The sequence below is a fragment of the Glandiceps talaboti genome, chromosome 14 (assembly GCF_964340395.1).
Source record: "Glandiceps talaboti chromosome 14, keGlaTala1.1, whole genome shotgun sequence".
NCBI lineage: Eukaryota > Metazoa > Hemichordata > Enteropneusta > Spengelidae > Glandiceps > Glandiceps talaboti.
The window spans coordinates 17,578,746-17,604,955 of NC_135562.1; the positions used below are offsets into that span (position 1 = coordinate 17,578,746).

The following is a 26,210-nucleotide window of genomic DNA, read 5'->3' on the forward strand; positions in this document are numbered from 1 at the left end:
CTTTACAATTGTTTGTCAAGGTCAAAGTTCAAGGTCTCAGTGGAAAGCTCACTATATATAACGGGGGGTAGATACTTGTATAACGTCTTATGTTTCACAGTTTTAGAGATAAGAGACAACATGTATTTTTCAATACAACCATGGCCTACATGTTATCATAAACGTCAAAGTTCACAGACTAAATGACGTGCATATTGGTATATTTATTTTCACCAGAAATTGTGCAAAGGGTACATAACAGAAAAAAAGAGGAGCAGGAAAAGCAAATAAGTCAATAAGCTAAAAGTTCTGACAATATTACTTCCAGATAATAATTACACTAATACTAAAAGAAAACAAAAAAAGAAGAGCAAAATATTCCTGGTGAGGACCATGGATATAGTCCGCTAGGGACTAATCTAGTCCATGGTCCTCAGTTAATAAATAAATATAAATATAGTTTAGTTGAAATTGAATAATGTACCCTGTACATTAACCGTGTTGACCCTCTTACCGGGACTGTGAACTTTATTGTCGAACAGAACATTTCATCATTGTTATATTAGTGGCCGTCAACTTCGAATTCGTCTAACCTTGTATATTGTGTGTTACCTACTGGCAGTTCCAAGTCCAAGGTCCAACACAGGACATGAAACTATTATAACGATTGTGGATTGTTTAAGTTGCCACATCCAGTCATTGGTAATCGGTACTCTATTGTCGTAGACATTTGATATTAAAATCAGTTTTTTCGCTCTAAAAAATATTGCATTTCCATTTATTTAGTTCGAGTTAAACCTTTGACCAAGTATGTGTGTGTGTGTGTGTTCTTTGTTATTTAAGTAATGTTTGTGGTCCCCACTACATTCTGTGTACTTTATACAGCTCAGTTTTGTATTTTACAATAAATATGTAATATATGCATAGAATATTTAAACACAGCATGGCAGATGGAGCAGATTTCTCGACAATACTTGCAAACATACTGACTAGAATATATAAAGTCAAAATTATTTTGAATGCCTCTCGTAAGGGACTGGGGCAAATATTTATGTAAGTTTATATAAAATGTTAGCGTTCTTGGTGTTATTCACTGCTGGTCATGATGATAGGTTAAAATTTGCATAATGTAAGGTCATGAATTGTCCATGTTTCTCAAATTTACGCAATTTTGTACACCTTTCGATGTATACGTAAAACATTACATTAACGTTCGTTGAAACGTTAAGGGCCTCTGCTTGAAAAAGGTAAGGTCATAGATCCTTGCTTTTGTCAATCGGGACAAGGAGACATGATTTGCAAGCTCATTACAGAAGGAGGCAGCTGTTGTCGCGACATGGCAAATACCCGTACTCATTTCCCTCGGTTTTATTGACTGTCTGAATGTACGTCAGAAAGGTCGAGGGTGAATTGTAAAACATCTCATACGTCAGAAAGTTCGAAGGTGAATTGTAACAATCAGACTGAGCAGGAGTTGAGACACTGGCACTGTGACCAGGTAAGTATAAACCTACGTATCGTCAATTAAATTGAACCCAGTAAACATATAACATTTGACGTCATTTTTTAGCATCTGATTTTTAATTGTTTGGAAATGTTCGGCTTGAAATGTACTTGTAAATATTATACAAGAAAATTAGATCATGGAATGCATTCTTAACACACTACAAACGTACGGACATTGCACATGAATAAGCCTGAAGGAAAATGAAATCCCTTAGTTTCAGCTCGAGATTATCTTTACAAACTGAACGAAATTGAAGCTTGAGAAAATGTATTAAACAGAGCATAGACATTAGCATAAATGCCATGACTATAAGTGATGTGTAGTAAAGGTGTTATATACAAATTACTTGTTGAGATTGTATGCAAAACATTGAGTATACTGTCATGCACGGGTAGGTCACCTTTTGACTCATGACCCATGACATTACTGGCTTCAACATCAACATCTGTCTTCAATACAAGTTTTATTTAAATCATATATTACTTCTCTATCAATCCACTCCATTATTGAGAAGTAACCGATGGTAACTCTTATTTCCTTAGCAATACGATCCGTACTAAGTCCAACGATTCTGTGCAAATGACTAGAATGGGGGAGGGGGCGGGGCGAGAAGCATAATTCAACTCGCCCAACATTTCCTATTTGATATGATTGAAATATCTTTAAAATCAGGACAATGTCGTCATCTGTTGCTGTTTTGTGGTTTGTACAACTTACAAGTAAGGCCTAGGCCCGTCATTATGACTATAAATGCATGCTTCCATTGCAGGCTGAGGCGAAAGTACGAGGTCATAGTGGCACTGAATTAAGACAAACTACAAACTCTGATCTCATATTCTCATAAGCCATACATGTCACATAGTCGTTATGTCTACGGACATATTGATAATTATATCGCTCTTCTCCAACGTGCTCAAAACATTGCTGCTCAAATAATCACTCATTGAAGAAAATTCACCCATATCTCACCAATCCTTCAAGATCTACATTTGTTGACAGTTCGCTTCAGGATAAATTACGAGATTCGTCTGCTTACTTACAAAGCCCAACACAATAAATCCCCAGCATACATCAGTGATTTGATTAAGTCATAAACACCACAACGTTCCCTTCGTTCAGGTAACAGGGGATTATTAGCCCCAACAACATTTAACAATAAGACGTATGGCGGGCGTGCTTTTTCAAACTGTGCTCCAAAACTTTGGAAAGGCTTACAAGACGAAATTCGTCAGTCATCAAATCTGGAAACTTTTAAGAACAAATTGAAAGTACATCTTTTCAAACTAGATTATTGTGTGGATTGAACATTTCAAGCGTCATTGAACTGAACCTACCTTTTGGAATCTGGCGCTATAGAAATTGTTTATGAATGATTTTGATGGAATTAATGATTAGCAAAACAGCCGATGAAACCTATCGTCTGGGTAGTTTTATTGACCAAACTAGGGTATATTTTAACGAGTGAGATTGAGACCGGGGGTTTCGAAGAAACATTTCTATATTTCAAAATTCGGGTCATGAACTACCCATTATGAATGCCATATTCTGCACCAGAGGAGGCTGGAAGAGGCATGATGGGTAAAACAACTGTGAAAGCTCAACTGAGTTGATATCCAAATGCCGACACGAGAATAAGTTTTATTTGTCCAACTTCAATAGAGCATCTATCACCTAAACTAAACCCGTTAATTAACGGAACATCAAAGCCCAACTTGTAACAACCCGCCAACACCTACTTGTCCGCACCCAAAACTCACACAATAACAGCCAACTGCAACACCTCAACACACACAACACCAATCCACCAACACAACAGGGACGGATAGCCTAGCAACATGACCACACCCACAGTTACAGTACAGCAGCAGCGCCGAGACAAAAGAATATCCTACCGATCAAACCTTCTGAAAATTACACCTTCAATCATTGCCTAAATAATAAAGTTGTGCTACAACGACATCTTTGTCTTTCACTCTCACGTAATGAATATATTTCCATTGCAACGCCTCACAAATAATTTAAATTGTTTGCAAGAGGTCATTGTAATGACACGTTTTTGCATAAATTCAACGAGCATATTACATTAACTGTCTTCAAACCAATTGTTCATCCTATCGTAATGAAGACATCCAATTTACACCTGGTTAGCGTCCATTCTTACCTTTCATTGACTCTGTTATATGATAACAACGCTGACACCAATAAGAAACTGCACACATTACACCTAAAAGATATCAAGAGATTGAATGAATACAATTTCTTTTGTCTAAATGAAATCAACAAATGTGCAACTGTTACATCAAATGTAGATTTAATGCACGAAGACAAAACGACACAAGAAAGTGCAATATGCTATTAAACTGTAGAATTGTGAGTTTCTCATTGGGTTTAGTGTAGTAACATGAAACAGGCAGTAATATACGAAAGTATTTTTGTCTTGTCGGACAATTTTCTTTTCTATTCCATGACTGATTATGCATTACCCAGTTACGATTTTTTTCGAATTATATCATGGTAGCTGGACATCCTCTAGATTAATTACACATCAAAAAAGTTACATCCTATCCTTTTGTCTTGTCGATTTCAGATCTAGAACAATTTTGGTAGATCATATATAGTTAAAACCTTCGCAATGGATGACAAGGATTTCATTTTATTGTATCACCCAAGAGAAAAAATAAAGAAGCTGAAAATACGCCCTGATGATCTGTTCTCAATTACATATCCTAAATCTGGTAAGAATCAAATATTAAAATATTTTATTTTTTATTATTTTAAATAATATTTTGCTAGTGTCAAGGATATAATATGTAATCATTTTTTATAAGCACCGAATAGGCACAGCCCTAGCCTACATGTAGACTCGATGGACTAACACAGCCTTAGGCTTAGCCTACCTGTAGCCTTCAATGAGTAACACTACTACACTATTTTCGCTATCCTAACTGACATTTATGATTTTTTTTTAATGTTGGCTTGTCCTTCCAAGTCTATTATCACGATTCTTTAAATCTGTTGGTATTGAGCCACACCTCACCACACACATAACATCATTACACGTGCAAAAAAGTAGCATCAATTTGAATAGAATCTGACATACGTGGACAGACAGGTCACATTTCCATAATACTTGCCATTAAAAACACTCACGACGACACCTAATTATAGATTCACCTTGTGACCTGATTGTGCGATTTAAATTTCTAATTAGATAACCAAACACGTTCATGGGCTTGGTAGACCAAATGATTTACAAAGGTTATAACTCACAAGCAGTTCAACGTTTTTTTACAATTGAGCTTTCGATGGTCGGTGATGCTCATCAGAATCTACAATCAGCCGATTATATTTCCTTCTGATTTATTTCAAAAGTATGTTAAATGGTTCATACAAAACAATCTATAGTTCTAGAGATTGACTATTTAACATTGCGGCCAGCAAAATATCTGTAAGAAGGATATGGGTTTTTTCTACATTGTGGAGAACATTCCAATCAGTGGGTGGACTTTTAATATTGTTATGAGCAAAACGTTACCGAGATGGATTTCTTTAAATATTGCAGAGAGGAATGTACTCCTCGTCCACGATAGGATCTTTTATTCTCAACTATGTTTTTGCACGTACGTGTTTGATTTTAAACAATTCATGTAGATTATGAATTTTTTAAATTATCTATTGATATAGGGACAAATTGGATCAAACACATTATTAGATTACTCCTAAACGATGGGAGTGTTGACGATTCCAAAGCGATACCCGAGGAAACAAGAGGAGGCCACTTGGAGTTTTTAGCCGCTGAAGAAGATGACGATCCATCAGCCTATGCATTTAAGAAAATGGGTCATCCTGATTTCTGTGTTAATATGGAGACTATGAAGTCACCGCGATACTTTGCAACACATATGCCAATTGATTGGTTGCCTGATGATCTGCCAAAGTCAAAGGTCAGATATTCCAAACATACCCATTACGAAACGTTCAGTAATTACAAGAGGAGGGGGCGAGGGAAAGTATTAATCAACACCGGAGTTTGGGTCTAATGGTCGAGCTGAAGGCTAGAACTCCCAAAGCCTAAATGAGCACACTTCCAACATTGACGGGAACATTTCAGCATCCCGTTCAACCACATTAATACCAATATCTTACCACACTCTTCACCCTTCACTCATATGTGACCCACTCATGTCGTCATGCTAGACTAACGATTGATTCACTGAATTGTTGTCAGCTGAGATTGGACTGAAACATTTTGTTACAACGGTACTACTCTACTATGGTGGCATTATTGAGATATAAAGTTCACAAATTAATGAAAAGATAGATGATACAATGACTCAAAAGTAAAACAACACCCTCCCCAAATTCTGTTATCTAAAATATCGCCTCCCAATCGATATTTAGTGGCCCGCCATTCATTCCAGCTATCCCCACTCAGTATCTACTTACTCAGTTACTGAAGGCCCCCATATACGTATGAGAATACAAATATAATTAATTTTATTGTTTTCCTTGTATATCATTTCCTTGAACTTTACATTTACATCGCTGAAAAACGTAAATCTACATTGGAATATTACTTTTCGTCTTCTCTTTCCTAGATTATATATCTCGCAAGAAACCCGAAAGATGTATGTGTGTCAGGATTTTTCCTTACTCGATGTTTGACATCAGGTAACTCAGTGGAGAAAGATCGCGAACTATTTGGTCAAATAGTTGATGGGTTTATAAATGGCACACTACCAGGTACGGAAATGATTCAAACAATATTATGGCATTCGACTTGATTACCTGGACACCCACCAACTTGCTGAATGTGATCAGATTTAGACCGACCGACCGACCGACAGACCGACAGACCGACAGACAGACAGACAGACAGACAGACAGACAGACAGACAGACAGACAGACAACCAACTTCAGAGACGAATAATGCATATGTAGACCACAACCTCGGGTATGTGTTACAGAAATATTCAGTACATTGGGCTGACGACACAACGTTTTCATGAGAGAATGAATTAACGCTCTCAAATTTCAACACGAACAGACAAGACAGCTCATATATATATCTATCACATTCGCTGTAAAGACAAAACAGCTACATCACTGAATACCTGTACCGAGGATGACACAAATAAGTTTTAACAACTTATTTCCACTGTGGTCCTCTCATAGGAAAATGTCACACAAAGGGTAACAAGAACGATGTATGTATTATGTATGTATGTATGTATGTATGTTTGTACGTTGGTATGTATGTATGTATGTATGTATGTATGTATGTATGTATGTATGTATTCAAATTCTATACTTAACCTCCAGTGGAGCATGGACGATGGCATGAACATGTATTGTCATGGTGGCAGAGAAGAAATGAAGAGAATGTTCTCTTTCTGAAATATGAAGATATGCGACGGGTAAGAATATTGTCAAATCTTATTAGGGTGACCCTATTTTCATTGTGTTTCATTAAGTTTTCTCAGAAATTATGTGTCGGTCAGTCAATTCAAAAACGTACTAAAAATCATCTTCATGTTTCGCTGCCATTCCTTTTCACCCTCTCTAATTTTATTGTTAGTTCCTAGTAAAAGAAAAACCTTGTTCCCAACTGTTTTACACAATTGCCATTGCTTCGATCTCCTCAAACACCCTCCCCAATTAAATTCTGTCCTGAGACAAAAATGCTCTATTCATGGACGAGCATCATCGCCGCCGTATTGACTGAATGTGACGTCAACAGTTCAGTCATTTGCCTACTCTCGCCAGACAAGACACTTCCCAAAAATAGTCAAGGCCGGTGAAATATAAAAAAAAAATATTTTGACGTCGGAGCTGAAACTTTGGCCTGTTGGGTTATCAAAAACATACATACATACATACATACATACATACATACGTACATACGTACACACACATACATACATATGCATACATACATACATACATACATACATACATTCATACATACGTACACACACACATACATACATACATACATACATACATACATACACATACATACATACATACAGTGTCCCTGATTCATTCAAATCGTCTGTCGTCACACCATTACTGAAGAAATCATCGCTTGATTGTAATAACTTGAAAAACTACCGTCCAGTATCTAATTTACCATTCTTCTCCAAGATACTTGAAAAGGTTGTCGCAGCACAGTTAAATGCATACCTCTCAGACAATGCCTTGTGTGAACAATTCCAGTCCGCTTATAGAAAATACCACAGCACCGAAACAGCGTTACTCAAAGTCCATGATGATATCTGCACTTCACTTGATGCCGGCAAGAGTGTTCTGCTTGTCCTCCTCGATCTATCGGCGGCCTTTGACACTATCGACCATGATATCTTACTATCACGATTATCTGACATCGGCATCAAAGGTACCCCCCTGAACTGGTTTGCATCATACCTCTCCAATCGTCAGCAATCTGTTCTAATTAAGGATACTGTCTCTACCCCAACTCTTCTTCAATCAGGTGTTCCACAGGGCTCGGTACTTGGTCCTCTACTCTTTTGCATTTACATCTCCCCACTTGGTCAGTTAATTCGGCAGCATAATCTTAACTTCCACCTATACGCAGATGACAGTCAACTCTACAATGCTCTTACTCCATCAGACATCTCTCTATCGGTTAGAAACATGGAAGCTGCTGCTAATGACATCAAGACGTGGATGACCAAGAATAAGCTCAAACTCAACGACGACAAAACTGAAGTCTTACTCATTACATCGAAAATCAGTCGACCTCAAAGTCCAACTATTGATAACATTCATATTGGCGAAAGTACAATTCAACCAGCCGAAACAGCTCGTAATATTGGTGTAACTTTCGATTCTCATCACACGTTAAAAAAGCACATATCCACAACATGTCAATCAATCTACCATTATCTCAGGAAAATTGGCTATATCCGTCCCTACCTCTCCAAATCTACTTGTCAGAAACTCGTCCAGGCATTAATATCAAGCAAACTTGACAATGGTAATGCCCTACTCTATGGCTTACCCAACGATCATATCAAACCACTCCAACATGTTCAAAACGCTGCAGCAAAAATCATCATGCGAGCCAGGAAATATGATCATGTAACACCACTCCTAAAGGAACTACACTGGCTACCAGTTCAGGACAGAATACAGTTCAAACTTTTGCTCATGACATACAAGTCCCTCAATGGACTCGCTCCAAGATACTTATCAGACCTTCTTCACTGGAAAACAGCTACGAGAACACTGCGATCAACAAATAAACATCTCCTATATGTACCTAAGTACAAGCTGGAATCTTATGGAGGAAGATCGTTTTCTTCTGCTGCGCCTCGTCTGTGGAATGAACTACCAATTGAAATTCGCGAACAAGTTACAATTAGCACATTTAAAAAACACTTAAAGACTTACCTGTTTTCTAAAACATTTTGACTGTACAGCGCATTTGAACTCTTGTCATAGTGGAATTAGCGCTATATAAATTGCATCGATTGATTGATTGATACATACATACATACATACATACATACATACATACATACATACATAATGTAACTTCATGTAATAGTTTAACATATCACTAATTCTGAAGTAAGACACGCGTATGCTATGAGTAATCTGCACATTGACCCCCGCGACTGTTGATTAAATATTAATTTTTTTGTTTGTGGAAATTATGTCATTAGAGCAAACGCGCACATCCTAATGACGTATATGTTATTGCTTATCACCAGTGACGACTTTATATAAGGAAATATGTCATGATTTGACGTAAATGTTGCGTAAGTGATAATAGGAGAAAATGAATATAAGAAGCGACAATTTGTATCAAATTCAGAATTCAGATCGAGTGGCTAGAGAGATAGACAGACGGATGGACAGACTGAGTGAACAACTTGCAGTACAACTGAACGACTATACGGTGTTATGAATTGTAATACTTCGAATCTCGTCAATTAAATGATGTCTAGTAGATTAAGTGTACTTTGGCGTCTTCGTTTTGAATAATTGGCCCGCATACACGTGATTGCTTGGTCTGGTAAATGCATAGTCTATCAGCTAGCCCTCGGATGTTCTTCCGATAAAATACGACACACAGCCGAACAACGCTATCGAGGATGTTCGGGCAGGCCCTCACATGCGAACTTCGTTCGCTTATAGTTTTAGCATCGAAAGAAAGCCCGAACGTCTAGCAGCAAGACTAGTAAATGCACTGACTTGGTACCTAACCTGGCGACATCACAATACATACATGCATCCACCCATACATACATACGCACTCGTACACGCACACATACATACACACGGACGCACGCACGCACGCACACAGTAATTTTACCAGAGATAACGACTTTGTGACAAAATGCATGTCCATATAAAAACGAAGGCCTCTTACGAAGTTATCCACAACATGCTGTAGTCACTTGCAATCTAGCGACATGTACGGAATATCAACATGAATTATTACCAAAATAAGCAGCTTAAGTGAACGCAGTTATATACTTCAAATAACTATATCCCTTTATTGCAATAACATGAAACCACTACCTTTAAGATATGAGGAGACTGTGACGTATATAAGTCAGACAGTATGTAGGTTATATGTTCATATCAATATATTTTGTCCAAGAATGCCCTAGTATGATTGGTTTAGTGAGTTTGGGTGAACAGAGACGCTGATTCTTCCTTTAAAATGAAAGAAAGACGTTTCATATATTTTAGACTAGATACGCTAACATCTTATGTAGTCCGTTTCATTAATATATTCGAACTAAACTTGCGAGGTATATTATTTGTCACCATTCCAGGATTTAAGAACTTCAGTTCAGAAGATTGCTGAGTTCATTGGTAAAAGTCCATCACCTGAATTGATTGATAAGATAGTTCATCTCGCTAAGTTTGAGACGATGAAAAAGAACCCCCCACCGGAGCATGAGCTTGGGGGAAAAGCTGTCAACCTTACTTTCGAGCCTGGAGAGTCAGTTTTCATCAGGAAAGGTAAATTTATTATGTGTGTTTTGAGTTGGTGGAATAGAGAACGCAACTATAGAGGGAGAATCTGTCATTGAATGAATTGACAATTATTGAACATTGAGTGAACGACAGAAAATTGTTTTATCACAAAACGAAAGGAGTGCCGAGAGGAATTTCCCAGAATGCATTGTGCTAATGGTAATACACTGATATAATTAACACGAGAATTAGCGGTGAAAGTGTAATAAATGTTAAATACTGCTATTAAATGATATGCAAATAAAAGGTAATTACCATACCACATTATGAATTAGGGACGGACATTGCATGACTTACTCCTCATATCACACCACTTCACGTATGTACACCATGCATTATATTATTTACACGATTTCTTTGACTTTGTGTAATATTTCCCTGGATAGATGCAATATCGAGATATTGTTAGAAGAATTATGCTTTTGTATTGAATATCTAATGAAAATGGCATAAGTAACACTAATTTCAAGAACAATGTCTTAAATTTAGACCATTAACACTCGTTTTTTATTATTTTTTTCTATCTTAAGGTTTTTATTCTTTCTGGGTTTGTACTCAACACTAGTGCAAACCCACGAACAATGAACAGCTCAAAAACGCGAAATCTCAAAGACAATTACAAATGCTACAATTGACGCAACTAGCTTCATACTGTACTAATTACGCAGGTGTAAAATATAACCAAACAAAATTAAAGTTAGGGTTAGTACAGAAGTTGATTAAGAGAACAGTCTATCAGAAAACTACGAGATCGTTTGAGAGAGTGTTGGAAAAATATACCAGACTTGGCACATGTAATACAACTGCACTGATTGTTAATGGAATTAAGTACAATATCCCAATAGTAAAGACCATGGCAAGTAATCAGACTTACTGAGATGATGGACGATAGTGATAGCTTCCGGGAATAGCATAGTAATCAGATAAATTTTTAGGTTCAAAGAACCGATTTCATGTTCTGTAGAAACAAAACACTTCTATATAAGATGTTTAGTAAGTGGGTTACACTTATATATCATTGTAGTGGATTATTGTATTTGTATATGTAGTACTATCAATTCTATTCTATTCTATTCTACTCTATGCTATGCTATTTCATTCTATTTATTCCACTCTCTATTCTATTCTATCCTATTATATTCCATTCTATTCTATTCCATTATATATATATATATATATATATATATATATATATATATGTATAATATATATATACTATTCTTTTCTATTCTATTCTTTTCTATTCTATTCTAATTCTATTCTATTCTATTCTATTCTATTCGTTATTTGTTATATTCTATTCCAATCACATCTACTTAATTTTATTCTATTCATCAGGAAATGTTGGAGGATGGAAGGATCATTTTACAGTGGCTCAAAATGAGTATTTTGACGAGAATTACAAAAAGTGGATGGAGGGAAGTGGTCTTGACTTTGATTTTGAGTAACATCTCAGTGGAAAGAAATGGTTGATCTGGTAGACTAGAGAGGACATCTTATTTTGACACTAAAGCAATGTCGTCCTATATAATCAAATTACAGTAACAACAAGCTTTCTTGAAAACTAACTATGGTACATCCATACATGACTCAACGTCTTTAAGGGATTGACTTTGATTTTCAGTGGCTCTTCAATGGGTCTTTGAATTAATATACATAATCGGAAACACGTTTATACTGACACTAAACTTATACCTTTTGATAACATACCTGACTTTGTTTCCAGTCTTGAATGTAAGTTGGTAGTAAATATGACTGTTGAATTTCCATAGTTAGCATAACAAGTCTTCTGTATTCGAAGACATACCATCCAACACAACATGTATTGTGCTGTTAATTGATTTCAGCTATATGGCCCTAGAATCATATCACCTTGGTTACCCATTATAATATTAGTGTAACAATTTTAATAGTCACCCTATTAACAAACTTAAACAGTTACTTAGCAAAAATTTGTCCTTCAAGTTCAAGTTCAAGTTCAAGTCAGAAGTCCGTCAAAATTGTAACTTTACCTCTAACAATATGAGGATACGTATTGAATGATGTCTCTAGCTCTAAAACTTCCAAAGCTATTGGAGAATTCGCTATTTGACCTTGAAGATGAAGGTCCGGGCCAAAGCTTAACACCCAGTCTTACAGCTTGCTTTGAGAAACATAGGTGAGACATGTGAGTGGTGTATCTAGATCCAAAAAGTCATAGGTTATTGAACGATATGCTATTCGACTCTGAAGATCATAGCGGTCAGGGTCATCAAGTCAGTGCATCAAAAGAATGCTAACTTATGTTATGTGTGTAACCAGTTGAATTGTGTGTTTTCGTATTAACTTCTTGAGTTATGTTAAAGACAAAGCTTCACTGTGTAACTTTACAATTGTTTGTCAAGGTCAAAGTTCAAGGTCTCAGTGGACAGCTTACTAACGTGACCAATTGTGTGTGTGTGTGTGTGTGTGTGTGTGTGTGTGTGTGTGTGTGTGTGTGTTCTTTCTTATTTCTCTAATTTTTGTTGTCTCCACTAAATTGTGTGTAATTTATATGGGTTCGGCTCAGTTTTCGTGACAGAAACAAATATCAAGACTTATTTGAAGACTACACCATGTACGTAACATTTACTGAAGTCCAGTACCTGTACCACTCTCATCGACAAGAGTGCACAGTTATGCCTCAACGCAATGAGCGACGCTTCAAAGTGAATCATAGCATGAAACTTGCTGCAAAAATAGGAAGTGATGCAGCGATACCTGACACAACCTTTAACAACATAACACTATAAGATTGTTTCCACGGTTGTAATTTCATCTCTGTTAGAGTAGTATAGGTACGAGAGGTGGGGTGAAATATATGACTGAGGAGGGGGATATGGGGGGAGTGGGGTTTCCTCCTGCCCCTCATGTTGACTTAAGTCAAGGAATGAAATTAATTTTTTTCTGGTGATATTTTAACACGTGATGTTGAACTGATAGCAATATGCTATCCTACTCACAATAGTGGAATCTGAATTTATAAAACTAACTAAGAGAAACGAAATCTCATTGTAATTACACTATTCTCCTTTCTGTCACATACTTTATGATCATTAGTACTATAATAATAATAATTATAAATTAAGTATATAATAATATTAATTTTTATAATAATCAAGTTTATTTGAATATTAACCACCCTATCTGGGGTAGTTTTGTATGCTGAGTTCAAAAAAGGGGGTCATTTTATGAACATATGTTTCCATGGTAACCAAAACCACCATAATATGTTAACCATTTTTTCCAAAATTGACATAAAACATTGAAAAGAATATAACACAGTGAAAAAATGCCCTTGTATTAGACATGTATGAGTTAGTGCTACCTGATGTAACATAAATTGTTAAAATTGTATAGCTGTTTCCATGGAAACGTATGGTAGACGTGAAAATTATGTTTTCATTATATACACATACATCTCACAAATAACATTATAAATCTGATAAATATCTTTTTATTTGCACATTGACCCCACTACCAAGGGTAGTTTGTCATGCTGAATTGAAAAAAAGTGGTCATTTAATGAACATCAGTTGCCATGGCAATCGACTATCATTGTTCAATGAAAATTTCCTGAAACGAATACTTATATTCTGTGCGTTCATTTATAATGTCTTTGCAATGTTATCTCTTTAAACTTGACTCTATCATGGAATAATAGAAGTATGGTGATTCTAGTACTCGGAAACCAAAAACATAAGGTCATGAAATGTCTTTTTTTTTTCAGATGCACGCAATTTTGTACACCTTTCATTGTCAAATTGAAATATGTCAAACATTACATTAAAATGCAGTAAAGAGATTACAGCCTCTGCTTGAAAAGGGTAGCGTCGTGGAACACTGTCTTTGTCGAATACGCCGTATGCCGGTTATCGAAGAAGCCCCGAAAAGATAAAAGATATGATTGTTTGGCCACTAGGGGCGCTGTTTTAGAACCGGAAGTGAGGGCCAGATTGTAGAGAATCGTTGCAAAGCATAGAATCTATAGGCATCGTAACCACTGACTAAAGATTTTCTGTCATTCCCCGTAACTTTACGCTATAATATTGCATTATCGCCCATCAAATAACGAAATAGCAAATTAACCCCTTGTTCTCCTAATATTTCGCGTAGGTTTGGCTCTGTAATTCGACCGTGAGGAAAACCCAAAAGTAACAACATTTTGAAACGGGTAGTGTACACAGTACTACACTGACATCTCACTCACGTTTTCAGTGTGACCTCGTCCATTTGCGTTACCGTTGGAGAAATTGTAGCGATTGCTTCCAGTCAAACATCGGAACGGAAAAAGGTACAAAAACAGAGGAAAGAACCCTCAAAATCACAATATACGCTACAGTTATTGCAGCTTGTATAAAACCAATCTGATTAAAATCCGGTGTAGATGTCGGCTAATCGTTCATTGCTATTTTACTTTCGTTATTTTGCCTGAATTGACCTTCGTGGTACATGTTTGATCGCCTCCTCTACCGATCAGGATAAAAACGTAAACATGTACCACGAAGGTCAATTCAGGCAAAATAACGAAGGTAAAATAGCAATGAACGATTAGCCGACATCTACATCGGATTTTAATCAGATTGGTATGAGACATGGTATGAGTGAACCACGTAAACGTTACATGGAAGGCCGATTCATTGAAGGGGTGGGCGGTGTGGTACATCGATCACAATAACAATATTTATGATTCGTTGCCGACTTCAATGGGTTTTTTTATACACTGATGGTCCTGAATAGATATTAGCAAGCTTACCAAAGTGTGATAGTAAAGTTGAGTATATCAATACAAATATGTTTATGCCAACTTATAACCAGTACATGAAATGGTTTCTTCCGGACAAAGTTTTATGACTTCACCCGTGGTGCTACACCACTGTTCTAATAAACAAGAAAGGACTAAGTATGCGGCGACATCAGTTACAATATAAACATGTGGCTTGGTAATTGTCGATCGAACTCTTAATATTGCACACTAATTAGCTGGCAACATCGGTAGTTTGTTGTCCGGGAAACTAGTGCGATGACTGTATCTGGAAGCTGTTCAATCTGATTAAAATCCGATGTAGATGTCGGCTAATCGTTCATTGCTATTTTACCTTCGTGTTTTTGCCTGAATCGACCTTCTTGGTACATGTTTAAATTTGTTAGCCTGATCGTAGAGGAGGCGATCAGGCAGGCTAAAAAATGTAAACATGTACCAAGAAGGTCAATTCAGGCAAAATAATAACGAAGGTAAAATAGCAATGAACGATTAGCCAACATCTACATCGGATTTTAATCAGATTGGAAGCTGTTGTCAGATTTGCAATTTTCTAATCGTTCTTTTGTCCAGCAACAGACACCAGTAAGGTAAAGAAAGATGTTTATCATGTCTACATCGGGTATATTTTGAAGGTCCTCCGTCCAACTTTCAATGTTTCCGCTGTCGATTAGTTCTACCTTTTGATGCCCGACATCCACTATTCGTCTCCTCTTCCGTTCTCTCAGAAAATTATCATTTTCTAGTGTTTCAAGACCAAGGTTGACAGCATTTCTGGCGATATCTAGTAGATTTAGAAGTAGTAATTTTCCGCTCTTTTATGAACGCACGGAGTTCTTTTACGCCCATTTTGTTGACAGCTTCATACATCGCCATACTATTAGATGCCATGACGAAAATTCTGGCCCTCACTTTGTCAGATATGGTGCGCCCTCTCGCGATACTTTCCTGCGAAACAACTGGAAGTTCGATAACCGGCATACGCCGTATTAGGACAAGGGGACGTGATTTACAAGCCCATTAAAACAACCATCACGTACAGAAGAAGACAGATGCGCGCTGTCTAGACATGGTACATACCCGTACCTACTTACCGAGGTATGTCAACTATCTGAGTGCCATCACTTTAAATATCACATATGTCAGAAGGTCGAGGCCGAATTGTAAAAATCAGACTGAGTTGGTCAGTAGGAGTTGAGACACTCACACTGAACAGGTAAGTACATACCTACGTATCGTCTATTAAATTAAACCTGGTAACTTTAGACCTTTTTACTAGCATCTGGTATGTAAATGTTTGGAAGTTTTCAGGCAGAAAAGTCCACATACACAGTACATCATTTGTAAAAGAAAAATAAATTAGGACATGAAATACCATTCTAGCAAACGCGACACTGGGAAATAATGCCTGTTGTTGGCGCATTTTGGACGGTGCCGTAAAAGAGGCCGTGGTTGCGACGACGTGGTATACATTTTAAACACACTAGCAAATTACGAACATTGCACATAAATAAGCCTGAAGGCTAGTAATAGTTTCATTTCGAAATTATCTTTAAAAGCTGTACGGAATGGGAGCTTGAGAAAATATATGAAACAATGATTAGACACTATAGCATAGACTCCATGGACTATAAGCGATCTCCAGTAAACGTGATATATGCAAATCAGGTGTTGTGATTGTATTGAATATACTGTTATAGTCCCCTATGTACGGGTAGGTCGGCTTTTGATCTTTGACCCATGGCTTTACTAGCTTCAGCATTACCATCTATCTTCAATACAAGTTGTGTCCCTTCTCTATCAATCCACTTCATTGTTGACAGTAGCCTATGGTTACTCTTATTCAACTTGCACTACGATTCGTACGAAGACAAATATTTTTGTTTTTCAAAATACTGGGGAGGGGGCGGGGATACAAGTATAATTCCACTCACCCAACATTTTCTGTTTTATGTGAATGAGGAGATCTATTTCATCATACCTGTTATACATATTACTGTTGTTTTGTGGTTTGTACAAGTAAGAACCGTCGTTTTGGCTATAAGTGCATGGTGACATTGCAGACTGAGTTGAAAGTACGAGGTCATAGTGACACTGAATTAGGACGAAGTACAAACAGTCACTGAACTCGTATTCTCATACATGTCACATAGTCGTTCAGCAAAATAGCCGACGAAACCTATCGTCTGGGTAGTTTATTGACCGAACTAGGGTATGTTTTAATGATAGAAATTGAGACTGGGGGTTGCAAAGAAACATTTCTGTATTTAAAAAATCGGGACATGAACTACCCATTATGAATGCTGTATTCTGCACGTAATTTGAGTTAATCATTAATAAAATGAAAGGTGGATTTTGAACTCAACCCTAGAATATATAGTGTATACATTTGGTGGACAGAACTTACAATTGTATTTGTCTAATTTCTATCACTACTGATTTTCAGTAATTGAGACTTTACTTATCTCTGGTGACAAGGTAACCATCAGAATTCTATGTTGTAAATTTGATGGTCATGACTCGACAGTTACTGTAATTTACACAGCTCTATCGAGGACCAATCAAAACATATTAATGCAAACCAATTAGCATGTTGAAACCTATCAAACTTTCTGAATATATATAGAGCATGAAATGTATCCTTGTCCAAATATTTCCTTCAGACTCGATTGTTTTCTTCATTGAACTGAATGTCTTCACCGGGTGATAGATCGACAAATTTTCATCTCCATGCGATCTGATTACTTTCGTCGTTGTGATCACGTGAAATCTAGTTACCATCGACGTCGTATCCAAGAGGCTGACTCTAGGAAACTTTTTAACATCGTTGGTGAACTTTCCAATGCGAATGCAAGTAATAGCAAAGCCTTGCCAAATAATATCCCTCTCACGGACTTGCCATCAGAATTTCTCACCTACTTCGAGTCCAAGGTAGCCATGCTTCGAAACGGACTTGTCGTTCAACAGGATGACTCCCACGATACCCTACCACCCCATGTATTCACTGACTTCAATCCGGTTATAGCCGATCAGGTTAAAACAATCGTGAAACAATCCTCCGCGAAGTCTTGCGACCTCGATGTCTTACCATCGGACATTATCAAGAAGTCTGTCAACACCCTCACACCTTTCTTGGTTGACTTTTTTAATTGTTCGCTCAGGACAGGCATTGTCCCATCTCACTTCAAATCCGCCATTATTCGGCCACTCCTGAAAAAACCGGACCTTGACAAGAATATGCTGAAGAGTTATAGACCAGTGTCAAATCTTCCATTTCTTTCAAAAGTTCTTGAAAGAATTGTTGCACAACAACTACATAGCCATCTTACCAGGTTTAATCTATTCGCAAAGCGCCAAAGTGCATATCGTCCTAATCACAGCACCGAAACAGCCCTATTACGGGTGCATAATGACATCATGCGTGCCCTAAACGATAAAATGGACGTCGTTCTCATCATGTTGGATTTGTCGGCTGCGTTCGATACGATCGATCATGACATTCTATTAAACAGACTGCAATCAAGATTCGGCATAACTGGCACCGTTCTGTCCTGGTTCCGATCATATCTGTCAGATCGCAATCAGTGTGTCAAAGTCGGCAATGTAACATCGGCCAGTTCGACAATGAAGTACGGTGTTCCACAGGGATCGGTACTTGGGCCAATCCTTTTCACACTATATACATCACCTTTGGAGGATATCATCGAAGGTCATGGTCTGGATTGCATGATGTATGCCGACGACTCCGAAGTCTATGTTGTTTGTAGGCAACCAGATGATGTACGTACCTCTCTCGAGGAATGTATCGACGATGTACGTGGCTGGATGAAGTCAAATCTACTCATTCTGAACGATGACAAAACGGAAGTTGTCCATTTCTCGTCAAGCTTGAAACCTGATGCAACAGAACTGTCTAGCCTAAGGATCGGTGACATTGATATCATCCCTTCGAACTCGGTCCGTAATCTTGGCATGATTTTAAATAGGAATGGTGCTATGTCCGATCACATAAACCAAGTTTGTAGAAAAGCCCACTACTCATTATACAGAATTGGCAAGATCCGTAAACTTCTCGATCGGGACACTACCGAGACATTAATCCATGCATTTGTAACAACTCAGTTAGATTATTGTAATAGTCTCTTGTATGGAATTAACAAAGATCAGCTTCACCGTTTGCAATCTCTTCAAAACGCTGCAGCACGTTTAGTTAGTCGTTCCCGTAAATTTGACCATATTACACCTGTATTAGTTGATTTACATTGGCTGCCAGTAGAAGCACGTATTAAGTTCAAGGTTATGTTAATTACTTTTAAAGTAATCAGAGGCTTTGCACCAGTGTATTTGACAGAGCTGATAGAGCAGTATGTTCCTTCTAGAGATCTCCGCTCTGCAGACAAGTTACGTCTGATTCCACCCCGCGGTACATTCAGTAAGACATACGGCCAGAGAGCCTTTTCAGTTTGCGCGCCATCACTGTGGAATAAGTTACCTGTAGAGATTCGTACTGCAAGGAATGTTGAGTCTTTTAAACGCGGTTTGAAAACCTATCTTTTTAATATGTATTATCAGTGATTCGTTTTTTGCTTTGCTGTACATTTATTTCACCGCAGGACTGTGTGTTCTTTACCCTACCACTTGCAATGTGTATTTTTAAATTTTGCATATTCTTTTTAGAGTTTCTGTACATCGCACTGTGACGTATGTGTAGTGCGTTTTCTAAGAAATTAAAATAATAATAATAATAATAATAATGACGTCACGTGATTATTGACCAATGCTTCTGAATTGAGGACCTGATCGTATGCGCATGACAACTGCTCCCCCTCCCCCACCTTTAAATTTCGGCTCATTGTAGACTTATCCTTTCGGACATAATTTACCTCCCACCACTTCCTGTGTAGATCCCTAGTCTCTATATGCATTAGCTGGTACCCATCAATATCTACATGATATTCCCCCGGTCCATGAATATTCTGCCACTACTGATTTCAAGGCATTTTCCCTAAATGATTTTCTATGTTCTTCTATCTTAGTTTTTAGTTGTCTCCTACTTTCTCCAATGTTGGAAACTTTTGCAGGAGTTATACTTAATCCTGTAGATGGCCCCAACACATTTGTTCCGAAGGTGTCTTGTCTTTTGGAGCTACTACCAAGTTCCTGATTGTGCAGCCAGGCTTTGACACTAACTGATTTTTGAGATTTCGTTAATATATGGATATCCTGGCTAGTGTTTCACTAAGACTGAGCATATGGGAGCACAGCCAAGTCAGAAGATATATGTCAGAATGTAATAAATGAAATGTCTGGAATTGTACAATTGATTGTTATTTTTTGCAAGTACGACCAACTTTTGAAATTAATGATTTCTAACGTCATCTAAGAAATGGGAGGCTGCTCTTGGTGGCGGTTTGCTACCGGGTAGTGATACAAGGTCACATACAGTGGCACATAATTGTCTAAATTCGTTTGGCATTGCTTAATCTAAACTACTACAGTTATTGTATTTAATAAACTGTTCATCGTTTCATATCTTATCGAAAAACACACAGAAAACCATCAGAATAAACTGTTCATCTGAATACCTAGATCCGGGTAAATATTAAAGTGTTTCCGTTGTGTCGAACAACTTTTCTTTTCGATTTCTGTCATAACTCATCAAATATAAAATTAACATAATTATTCCAAATTACGTCATGGTACCCGGCTTCCACCTCCTTGTTGTAGCTTAACCACATGTTAAAACATTATCACATTTTTTCTTGCCAATTTCAGAACCATTTTGGTAGGACACATTTGACGAGATTGTTGCAATGGACGACAAAGATTTCATTTTACTGTATCACCCAAGAGAGAAAATAAAGAAGCTGAAAATACGCCCCGATGATTTGATCTCAATTACTTATCCTAAATCTGGTAAGAATTAAATATCACAATATAATTCACTTGTCATCTTTTATTTATATTTCTTTGTTTTGAGATTATTTTTTTTCACCTTTATTTATTAGCGCCCAAACAGCACTACAGAAATAATTAATGACCTCAATAGATGTATCGAAACTTCCATATGTCTGCCGTCGCACAGCTTTGTTTTCGACTTTTGCAGATCGTTTGCGTATGACTTACGCATCGTTTGATCAAATCTGCGTGAAATTAATTTTCATCGCGTATAATACGCAGGATTTTGCGTTACCGCGAACATTCTGCCCATATTTGTCATGCCTTCGTCTAGTGTTAAAACTATTTGCAATTAAGGCAATACCGTATTTGCCATTCCTTCTTAAAGAACTGATGAATTATGAAATCTAACTCAGGTTACCAGGCCATCCACTTTTGATAGTGTCATTGTATCTTGCACTTTCTGGAAAATAGGATCGGAATAGCCTTAAATGTAGATATAGGAGATGTTTTTTACAGAAGGGAATAAGCGCTCAGGAATCATGAATATTAATTGTTCAATCGTGAATATATTGTTTCTTGTGACTCCAATGATAATAACGATATCCTATAATGGAACAAGATCAACTTAATTTTTCTGTAAAATCGCAGGTAATTGTAGGTGGTGTAAAATCCCCAGATCCTATAGTTCTTAAAAATGTCTATTCGTATTGTAGTGTTTTGCTTTTATAAAGTGTAAATAGAAATGATTTGTGACTTAACATTCATGAAAATATATGGTACAGATAAAAGTGATGTTGAGGGATTTCAACACGTAATAAGTGTTACATTACCTGTAGACTTTAATTTCGCGAGATTCACTATTACATGATGGATTATTTCCATATGGCATGTACTGTGAGTTATTGCATTTTGCAATTTTACGTGGGATATTTGCAATTCTGTCAGTCAAATATTTATAGTCAACACTGTGTTTGTTAATTTTGTTATCACATAAATAAAGACATTATTATTTGGTGCAGGAACAAATTGGCTCAAACACATTATAAGATTACTGCTAAATAATGGGACTGTGGAAGACTCCGAATCGATACCTGAGGAAACAAGAGGAGGTCATTTGGAGCTTATAGCTGCCGAGGAAGATGATCATCCATCCATCTTTGCGTTTAAGAAAATTGGCAATCCTGATATATGTGTTAATATGGAAACTATGAAGTCACCTCGATACTTTGTAACACATATGAAAATTGATTGGTTACCTGATAATCTTCCTAAGTCAAAGGTCAGATTTCATGATTTCCTTTATTATCTGAATGAAAATTGAAACTTGATCATTATTAAGCAATACATATCATTTGTTAACTTAAATGTTTTAATCTGTTTAAACTCCATTTACATAAACAAACGACTTTTCGTCTTCTCTTTTCCAGATTATATATCTCGCAAGAAACCCAAAAGATGTATGTGTGTCAATATTTTTCCTTATTCGATGTTTGGCAGCAGATCACACAGTTGAGAAAGATCGTGAATTATTTGGTCAAACAGTTGATGGTTTTGTAAATGGTACACTACCAAGTATGTGAACGATTCAAACAAGCATATTTTACTCATTGCATGATCTTTGATTCGATTACTTAGACTGAATGACAGACAGACAAACAAACAAACAGACAAAGTATGTGTACATACATACATACATACATACATACATACATACATACATACATACATACATACATACATACATACATGCATGCATGCATGCATGCATGCATGCACGCACGCACACACACACACACATATACATACATACATACATACATACATACATACATACATACATACATACATACATACATACATACATACATACATACATACATACATAGAAATGCATAAGGAATACAATCCGAATTAATAGATGCAATCTGACGTTTCAAATAAAAATCCTTTATCAAGGAATTCAAGGCACGACATAGTAGGTAAAGACCTGATTATATCTGAATGATATGAAATAGAACGTCAACCACACGAGATTAATGGTTATACACGTAAAAAGATCTAAAATTCACATGCACCATAAAGAACCCTATAGAACACACCAGAATTATAGAATAAGTGTATATAGACAGGGAATGGTGTAAATAATCTATTACTTCTAAGGAGATTCAGAGAGACGGAAAATAATTACCTCCTCCTTCAACCTCAATCGATTCTCATCCCCAGAAACCTTACACAAACACATTTATTGGAAATCAACAGCTCCATTTCCTATTTCGCACTTTCTTGTCTTGCAGTGGAGTATGGAGGATGGCATGAACATGTAATATCATGGTGGCAGAGAAGAAATGAAGAGAATATTCTCTTTTTGAAATATGAAGATATGCAACGGGTAAGAATATTGTCAAATTGTGACCTCATTCCGTATATTGCACACACACACACACGCACATATACACACAGACAGAAGGATATACAGATGTATATATATATATATATATATATATATATATATATATATATATATATATATATATATGAAGTCAGTGGTAAGATTTGTCCGTAGTACAGTGCTCGATACGTCTGCACGCAGAGCGGAGTATATGTTGAGTCTACCCTCAACATATATATATATATATATATATATATATATATATATATATATATATATATATATATATATATATATATATACAGACTTATTAGAGAGGAGTAGATTCTGTGTGACACAATGCATGTCAGTGAAGAAACGAAGACATCTTACATCTCAACATGAATTAACAAAATAAGAAGTAAAGAAAGATATATACTTCAAATAACAATACCACCCAAATGATATATCCCTTTATTATAATAAGATACATTTAAGATATGACGTATATAAGTATGTAGTCTGTGTTAAACGTGTTGGAAAGTACGTAGATGTAACGTTATTATCAATATTGTTGTAGCAGTCTGGTTGGTGCGGTAAGTGTTGATGAAAAGAGATGCTGATTATTCCTTTAAATGAAAGATACTACATTTTATTTATTTTAGAACAGATATACCTGAACATTGTATCTAGATTTATTAGTAGTGTTGTGGCCATTAAACGTGTCTGAATTTTGTTTATTTAATGAATACATCTGAACTAAATGTTGCTAGTTATAATATTATTTTGTCATCATTCCAGGATTTAAGAACTTCAGTTCAGACGATTGCTGAGTTTATTGGTAAAAGTCCATCACCTGAATTGATTGATAAGATCGTTCATCTCGCTACGTTTGAGACAATGAAAAAGAAACCTCCACCAGAGCATGAGTTTTTGGGAAAAGCCATGGAACTTCATTTCGAGCCTGGGGAGTCAGTTTTGATCAGAAAAGGTAAATACATGGTTTATGTGTTTCAATTGGTCGAATTCACAACAAAACTATGGAAGGAAAATATGTACGCCAGTAATTTTACAAACATTGGAAATCGATAGCAAAGTGCTCTATTGCAAAACGAAAGCATCGCTGTGAGGAAGTTCCTAGAATGCAGTATACCAAGTGTTATACAATGATAATATTACGGCTGCTGGTGGTAATAAATCTAACGAGTATAAATACCAGTATTACATTTAATACTGCTATTAAATGATGTGGCAGTACAAGGTAATTAGCATACTACGCCATAAATTGGTGACGGATATAGGCTGTACCGATGACTTACTCCTATTTTATATTACACCACTTTACGTGTCTACATTATTTACGCGATTACATCGACATTACAATGATTCAGAGCAATATTGAGATATTACTCCGGCAGAATGCAATATTCATCATTACTTATCAGTTAATGGCTTGTGTTTTTTTCCAATCAAACGTCAGGATATTTCTATATAAGATGTATTGATAAATAACACATATGTGTCATTGTAATGGATCCCTGTATATGTATATGCTGCACTCTCAACTCTAATCTCTTCTATTTTATTCTGTTCTATTCTATTCTATTCTCTTATATTCTACTCTATTCACCAGGAAAAGTTGGAGGATGGAAGGATTATTTCACTGTGGCTCAAAATGAATATTTTGAGCAGCATTACAAAAAGTGGATGGAAGGAAGTGGTCTTGACTTTGATTTTGAGTGATTCGATTGAACAGGTCTCGTTGTTTTAAAACATTCATGTATGAATATAACAGAGGAATCTAGAATAGTATTTCACCAATTAGTTTCAAATCACCGACAGAGATTTTTATCCGATAATAACGATAATATCTAAAAATCTAACTTTCTAAATAACTAAATAACGAAAGATGAAGACAGGCCCTTTTTATCGGATAGAATCGATAACATTGTCTAAAAATCGGACATTTTGATTACCTTAGACAAAGATACTGATGGAGGGCTTTCCCGTAACATAAACTGAAAGTCCAACATTTTGAATAATATTTTGACTGACTACTCAACTTCCCCGACCGACGAATTGAAGAGTTCTTATTCGATAATATCGTTTAGAAATCTAACCATTTGAATGACTTATATATACTACCCAGAAGACATAGGGTCTTTCCAGACAAGGTTTTATGTAACTATCATAGATATTAAACATTTAGAAGCCATAATGATATGTTGTGCAATGTCGCGCTTTCATGAGTTCAGCATTCCCGAGAATGTCTTTACCTCATAGATTGCGATATAGAGAATACGTATTCAGTGAGTAATCAAAACGCTGTGTCGTCGTGCCGTGTGTGTATATGTATGTATGTATGTATGTACATGTATGTATGTATGTATGTATACATGTATGTATGTATGTATGTATGTATGTATGTATGTATGTATGTATGTATGTATGTATGTATGCATGTGCGTGTGTATGTATGTATGTATGTATGTATGTATGTATGTATGTATGTACATCAACATCTCCTGACGAGTGATTTACTCACGAAACAGGCTTGTAGAGACGAAAAACCCGACTTGATTTTCTTCTACCCTCAACATATACTCCGCTCTGCTTGCAGACGTATCGAGCACTGTACTACGGACAAATCTTACCA

The 26,210-nt window shown here is 36.5% G+C and overlaps 2 protein-coding genes across 2 annotated transcripts; both read left to right on the plus strand.

The window, feature by feature from the left end:
- The first annotated feature begins 1,423 nt into the window (after positions 1–1,423).
- Positions 1,424–12,917, plus strand: LOC144445599 (sulfotransferase 1E1-like). Its single transcript, XM_078135209.1, has 7 exons — positions 1,424–1,477; positions 4,074–4,221; positions 5,171–5,430; positions 6,085–6,229; positions 6,810–6,904; positions 10,301–10,490; positions 11,844–12,917. Exons 2-7 carry the CDS (start codon positions 4,119–4,121, stop codon positions 11,951–11,953), a joined length of 903 nt encoding a protein of 300 aa, XP_077991335.1. The 5' UTR covers positions 1,424–1,477; positions 4,074–4,118; the 3' UTR covers positions 11,954–12,917.
- A 3,423-nt stretch (positions 12,918–16,340) lies between these two features.
- Positions 16,341–25,874, plus strand: LOC144445598 (sulfotransferase 1E1-like). The gene is made up of 7 exons (XM_078135208.1): positions 16,341–16,501; positions 21,061–21,201; positions 22,206–22,465; positions 22,614–22,758; positions 23,481–23,575; positions 24,356–24,545; positions 25,188–25,874. Exons 2-7 carry the CDS (start codon positions 21,099–21,101, stop codon positions 25,295–25,297), a joined length of 903 nt encoding a protein of 300 aa, XP_077991334.1. The 5' UTR covers positions 16,341–16,501; positions 21,061–21,098; the 3' UTR covers positions 25,298–25,874.
- The last annotated feature ends 336 nt before the right edge of the window (positions 25,875–26,210 follow it).